General features: G+C 33.4%; 1 protein-coding gene across 1 annotated transcript; it reads right to left on the bottom strand.

Annotated features, from left to right (window-relative positions):
* Window positions 1–2,021: 2,021 nt before the first annotated feature.
* LOC147383347 (E3 ubiquitin-protein ligase) lies at window positions 2,022–5,025 on the bottom strand. Its single transcript, XM_086429413.1, has 5 exons — window positions 4,861–5,025; window positions 4,248–4,402; window positions 2,669–2,730; window positions 2,489–2,581; window positions 2,022–2,373 (listed from the first exon to the last, which is right to left on the bottom strand). The coding sequence occupies exons 1-5, from the start codon at window positions 4,965–4,967 to the stop codon at window positions 2,314–2,316; spliced, it is 477 nt and encodes a 158-aa protein (XP_086285539.1). The 5' UTR covers window positions 4,968–5,025; the 3' UTR covers window positions 2,022–2,313.
* Between the last annotated feature and the right edge of the window lie 1,736 nt (window positions 5,026–6,761).

The following is a 6,761-nucleotide window of genomic DNA, read 5'->3' as shown; positions in this document are numbered from 1 at the left end:
CAACTCTGGTCTTTGAAGGTTCGACTAATGGATTCAGGTGAGATCCCTAACCCAACTATGGTTTTTAAATCTCATCAGGGTTGTCTTGGTATTGTTCACTGACAAGTCGTCTCAAAGACATGGTTTGTTCTAAATCAAAGGCATTTTTTTAAATCTTGTCCGCGACGACTCAAATAAAGCGGATACCTCGTCCAAGATGACTCGGTCTCCTTCATGGACGAAACATGTTGTCAAAACCAGTTTTAAAACCATGTACCCAACCCCGACAAATGGCTATTAACATATTTTGTTAAAATTTTCCATTGTCTATACTTTTGCATGAACACTATTGTATCATCCTTTTTTGCTGCATCAGATTTCCTTGCTGATGGGATTTACACGCACTATTTTTTGCTTGTGTTTATCAAGCATGGTTTTAGAACTCATCACCCACTGATACTGAGTCGACTTCTCGAATGATGAATCATTTAACATGTTTTAAAATTATTTATTAATACATATTTTATTATGTTTTTTTACAAAATAAACTGGAATAGAAAATGTTTAGCCACGAGATTATATTTCTATTTAGATAATAATATTTAAATTATTAAATTTTTTTAAAAAAAGTACAAAAACAGATTGACTTGGCTATAGGTAGGGGTGACTCATTGACGGAATCTAGGTCCAATTCCCTTTTTATTGGAACCGAATCCATAGGAATCGAAATCATTTGTTTCTATCCAATGAGTATTCGGAATCGATTTATTTTATCATTTCTTTTTATATTATAGATGATATGATTTGAGATATTCTCTTATAGCAAAATTAATGCATATTATATAAAATTCTTCAATTTTTCATATAAATTATCGATTGGAGCTTAAAATGAGTTCTCATCTTTTTCTTTTCTTTTTTTTTTTTTTAATGCTTTTAACTAAGATAAAATTTTATTTTTGAGAGAAATCATTAATTTGTATCTTTAGTATAACAATTTAACTAAGTTAAATAATTTTGTAGATGATAATTTTTTTATTTTATATTCAATTCTTGAGAGCTGGATTTGATGGGTACTTGAATTTTTTGATGGTTTCAGTTCCATTAATTTTGGAATCGGACCAGAAACTGACTGGAACAGAAATCAAAATCAAAATAGTGGTTATGATTCTAAATTCCTTAGGAAACTGAATTGAAACTGACCCATTGACACCCCTGGCTATGAAGATAATGATATTGAAAATCTCACATGTACCCGTGAGGGTGTAGAAAGATTTTTTTTAAACCATGTTTTCAAGAGCAAATGTAACGTACATTTAGAAAGATTTGCGCGTGAAATTATAGGATTCCTAGAAAAATATTAGATGACATCATGTAGTAGTAATTTTTATTAGATTAAAGTTGTATTCATCTAAACTCCATTTTTGTTCTAAATAAAATTATTATTATTATTTTAAAGTTTCTGGGATTATTCATCTAGTTGTCCACTTTGATTGGTAATCAAAGTCAAAGATCAACCGGTTGGACTTTGATCTTGCTCATTCTCGTACCATATTTCTCATGATTGTTTTTGCTTGTTCTGTTCACACTGGTTGGATCTGATTCCTTAATGCCCAGACGCTGTTGTAGACTCTCCAAAACTCATGAGATCACCATCTCATATAATAGTGTAAAAATGATGGAACATAGGTTTTTTTTTCTTTAAATAAATTGATCTAGTAGTTCTTGAAAAACAAGTTGAGATCATGGTTTTAAATCTTGTCCGAGATCGAGACAAGTTGTCTCTTATCGTCCACCAATGAGACGAGTTGACAAGTCTCAAAGACATGGTTTGTTCTAATTCTAAGGTATCTTTTAAAATCTCATCCAAGATGAGTCAAATTAATTGGATATCTCATCCGAGACGACTCCGTCTCGTTCATGGACAAGACGTAGAGAACCCAAACAAAACAAATAAAGGTCTTTTTAGATGTGGACATGGAAGAAAAAAAAAGTTCAACAAATGATAAGGATTTCCAAGCTGTGACAATACCCACCCAGAGATCTATAATAGAAATGTCAAGAAAATATTTTATAAAGTAAATTTGGGGAATCTACATGAATTAAACCATGAACATTTCAGAAATCCTGTTTTTTTGGCTTCTCTTGCTGCTAGGAAAGCTAAGAACACTCCTAAATGTCCATCAAAACCCCATGAAGCAAAAGCTCACTCATGTTCCCTTTTTTCTAAAGCCTATTTAGACCTCCAAAAAATTTATCTTCAGTTTTCTATCGAATCCCCCTTGTTTCATACCCTGCTCTTGGTTCAGCATTCTACGTAAAATCTTCACACTCAAATCATAATTTCAACTTCTTTTTGTGCTTCCCGGGCTTGGTTGTTTCAGGATTTTCCATCATCTGCAATGTAAAATAAATTAAAAACAAAAGGAATGGAATCGTTCAAAACCCATCTTCACCCATTAAGCCTGCTCTCTTTAGCATGAGAAGGTCGAGTTCAAGCACACAAGGATACCTTCTTCCCTTTGTTTTTCTTTTTCTTACGTTTCTTTGGCTTCGTTTTTTTTGTTTTATCTCGAGTTTCTTCTTTATCTTCTTCACCAGAATCCTGCATTCTACAAACATAAGAGAAAAGGGGAGGGAAACAACTAGGTTTAAAGTAAAGGTAACATGAATTGTAGAAGAATCAAAGCACCTCAGAGTCACCAAAGGAAGCAACGTGTCGAATTATTTTTCCCGAATTTGAACTACTCCCACCTAAAAGACATATAATCAGACACTTCAGACAGGCAGATCATCCAAATAATGGTAACCAACAATATTTGTGTTGAATATTTACCGGACCAACATAAACAAGCAAGCTCTCATGACTCCATTTCCGTGCCAACCAAACCATTTTTATTTTTATTTTTCTAATAAGTAAAGAATTTTATAAGACAAGAAAAAATGGGTATAAAGGAAAAGAAGGTTGACAAGACTCCCAACTCCAGTAATTTGTTATTCTATATAGTGATGACATGTTTTTTCAGTTTTAGTCCATCTTACTCGTACATCTCTTTTTCTCTGCTTCCTTGCTAATTCCATCTACTAACTTAAAAATCTTCCACTAAAGTTAGTTGGAAGAAAAATTTATTACGAGAAACTGAATCAATCAATTTTTTTTCTAAGTTGGAATTTTATCAAAAAGAAAAATGCATAGGTGGTCAAGGTGACCAACCCAAAGAGGCAAAAGGAGCAAAAGCCCCGCCCCTGCCCTAAGAAATAAAGAAAGTAAAAATAACAGCTCCCCAAACAACTTAATGCATATATCACAACACAAAACCTCCCATCTAAACCAAAAATTGTCAAAAAGAACACTTAGAAGTTTGGAAATTACTTTCACGAAAAGAAAATGAATCCCCCTAGCCTTACTAAGTTAGTAAGGATTTCACCCTTACTAAGGGTCCTTGTGCTCACCTCTTGGCATCCAAAAACATGATGTGATGCTTCAGGCTTGTAGAGGACGAAATTCTATAAATTTTGAAAAAATCAATTCAAAAAAAGTTATTTTTCACCGTTGACTTTCATTTTTAAGCTTGGGAGTTATGTAGATATTCGGTAGCCGTCCATTTTCAAAACCTTGGATCTAGTTCAAATGAAATTGTTTTTATTTTTTTTAAGATCTAAGTTTTTTTTTATGAAACTTAGAGGAATGCAATGTTGTTCTGACTTCTGATATGGTAATCCATTTGAGCAAAACAACCATTAGTAAGGCTAAAAATCTTACTATGTCAGTGAGGAAAGGGTTTCACAAACTAAAAGAAGATGATCAACATATACCCCTAGAAATGAACTTATCAATAGTAAAAATTCTATGTGAGGCCGCATACCAAACGACTAAATCGTAAGTACATTACGAAATGTGAGAGAAAAATTATAATTTTTTTTTTAAAGAAAAAAAGATAACAAAATTCCATGTATATAAGCATAAATCAAACACCAATAAAACATCCTACAAAGGAAAAAAAAAAATTTACACACTTAAGAAGCCCAATTCTTTCAAGGGTAACTTAGATTTCTAGTTTGATCCTATCATGAACTCTTGATAAAAGATCTAAAAAAAAATCCTACAATGAAAAAGGAAAAGAAATTACACACTTACAAAGCCCAATTCTTTCAAGGGTAACTTAGATTTTTAGTTTGATTCTACCATGAACTCTAGATAAAAGAAAATTAAATTTTTTTAAAAAACCCACTAAATGAGATTGAAAGAAGATCAAGCAACAAGTGATTACTAGCAATTACTGTTTCTTTCGCATTCTTGACCGCCCGCTCGATAAGAGCTGGATTCATAGAAGCTAATCCACCAGGCTCTTGAAGTTTTCTTTCAAGAAACTTTGCTAAAGCTGCTGCTTTGTTTGTTGCTAAGGCTCCACCTGGGTGTGCAAGCCTACACTCCAAAAACCCACATTTTCAATTGTGCATTTGTGTTAAACAGATTTAAAGCCATTTTATTCTTTTATTCTTTTATTCTTTTTCTTTTTTTTTTTTTAAATAAAAAAGAAGTCTTTAAAACAAATTAAATTCGTATAAATTAATTAATTAAACCCATAAATAAAGAATTTTTTTTTTCTTTGATGAATTAACATAGAGATGACAAATCTAAAAGAGACTGGTAATTTTCAAGATACTGATCCAAATTTTCACTAACAGTTAAAAGAATCTTTTTTTTTTCCTTTAATCTATAAATCTTCTTTATATATTAAAAAGGGAAAAACCAGACTACAATCTGTGAAGAATGCAAATTAATACAATTATTAAAGCACATGTTGGTGTATCTGCAGAAACCCTAAGTCCCTAACAAAGAAGAAAGAACAAAAACCCTAGAAGATAGTTTAAGTCACTCACCTGGGCTGGATTCGTGTGGGTGGCGGTGGTGCTGGCAGAGGAGCAAATTTGCTTCCCCTCAACGCTTTTCGATCATCGTCTGTCAAACCCTCCCACTCCTTCACCATCTCTCTCTCTCTCTCTCTCTGTACTCTAGAAAACGTTCTGGAAAAATAAAATTAGAAGTTAAACAGCGAGGGTATTTCAATCATTTTGAAAATTTTCATTAGTTAGACCTTAGTCAAGGAGGTTATTTCGTAATTTTGAAAATACAAAGGTGTATCAAACAATGACCAAAACTCAGAGGAGCCCATCTTAATTAAAGGCACCACACGAATTGATAAGGGCGTCCATTTTAAAAAGTCACCCAATTTCGATATCTAACCCTTCTAAATTCTAGCTATAACAAAGTTTTAAAACTTGGTTTCACGTCTTGTCTCGTCTCGTCCAGGCCGGTATCGAGTCATCTCAAATGAGTTTTTCGATACGTTTGAGACGTCTCGTGAAACAAACCAAAAAATTGCACGTAAGCCCTAAATCTCAGTCAAAAATGACTTTGTGAGTTCGTCTCGTTCAACTCCGATATTGAATTAATTCAGGCGACACGTCTCGGTCTCGGACGTGTTTAAAAACCATGAGTTATAATGAGATGAATAAAAATAATTTTACACTAACTAGTTATATTTTTTTCGTAGAGATTTTCATCCCAATCAAAACAAACATTTGTTGATGCAACTCAACAGAAGAATAGTAACTCTTCCAAAGGCACTACAATAAATTGTTTAGAGAGAAGGAAGGCTTGTGCTCTACATGATATCCTAAAGAAGATCGTATTATGTAAACTCATTGGCCTTCGACAACGATAATGAATCGAATCACAAATTTTTGTCTAAATCGGTCAAACTCAAATAGCTAATTAGCCTTCACAAAAGGGTTGTCCCTCAACAAATTTTAGGTACTTGGAGTAGCACTCAGAATTTTGGTTCAAACAAGTTCTTGATCTTACAAGTTTTGAATGATATTCCTTGGTGGTTGGATTACAAGAACTTACAACAGAGTAACGAAAATTTGGCTCTTCGATTTGATTGTACAACCTTGTTATAGGCTCAAATTTTATTCTTGAAGGACCAACTACGTCGATAATCCAACCATATCTATGATACAAATGTAAATAGGTCCAAGAAATTAAATTGAGTCTTCTTATGGCTATTCACAGATATGTGTTTCAAATCAGAAGATTGGATGGCAGATGATTTGGCATACCCACTTATAGATCCACCATTAAAATTATATTACATTTTTATTTGGCTCTTATGTAGGAAGTGATCCGCAACAGTGTCGAGAGCTGCCACAACACCTTTGTAATCACTGGAACAAAGATTGAGGCGCCTATTTAGTTGAGGGTCGGTAGTATTTGGAAGCAAGGAACGGATATGGTTGTATGTGTCTGTACCATTTGTCAATACTAAATTGATAGATACGCCTAGGTTCTCTGAAGATCTGTTGTTTTTGTACGAGGATCAGAACTTAGAATGTTGACACATAAATTGGTGTTGTGATACACGCGGCAATTATGATGAATAATACGAAAAAAGAAAAACAAGAAAGAAAAAAAAAAACAAATAGATTTAACATGATTCAATAATGTGCCTACATCCACAAGAGCGAAGAGCTGAATTTTCACTATATCAAAGTAGGGTTACATCATATGAATTTATAGTAAATCCTAACTGTACAATAGGTATTAGAAAATTTTCAATAATACCCTTGTACCGTACTGCGGGAGCGTTGCCCCGGCACCCCCAACCTATTAGTTTGTCCCTAACAATCTTAAAAAATAGATACTATCATTCCATTCGAAACGCAATACTCCCCTCTCTCCACTCTCGCATCTGCCTGTTTTCTCTATATACGTGTTCCAC

Source organism: Akebia trifoliata, chromosome 16 (genome assembly GCF_017979445.1).
Source record: "Akebia trifoliata isolate Shusen 1 chromosome 16, ASM1797944v1, whole genome shotgun sequence".
NCBI lineage: Eukaryota > Viridiplantae > Streptophyta > Magnoliopsida > Ranunculales > Lardizabalaceae > Akebia > Akebia trifoliata.
The sequence above is the reverse complement of the archived record's forward strand: the minus strand, read 5'-3'. Positions and strand labels throughout refer to the sequence as shown.

What these genes read in the sequence shown, in the direction of transcription:
- LOC147383347 (XM_086429413.1), bottom strand. Translation starts at nt 4,967, where the DNA reads ATGGTGAAGGAGTGGGAGGGTTTGACAGACGATGATCGAAAAGCGTTG. An exon ending in CCCACACGAATCCAGCCCAG is followed by an intron (nt 4,403 to 4,860) that starts GTGAGTGACTTA and finishes TTTGGAGTGTAG; the next exon opens with GCTTGCACACCCAGGTGGAG. An exon ending in CTTCCTTTGGTGACTCTGAG is followed by an intron (nt 2,582 to 2,668) that starts GTGCTTTGATTC and finishes TGTAGAATGCAG; the next exon opens with GATTCTGGTGAAGAAGATAA.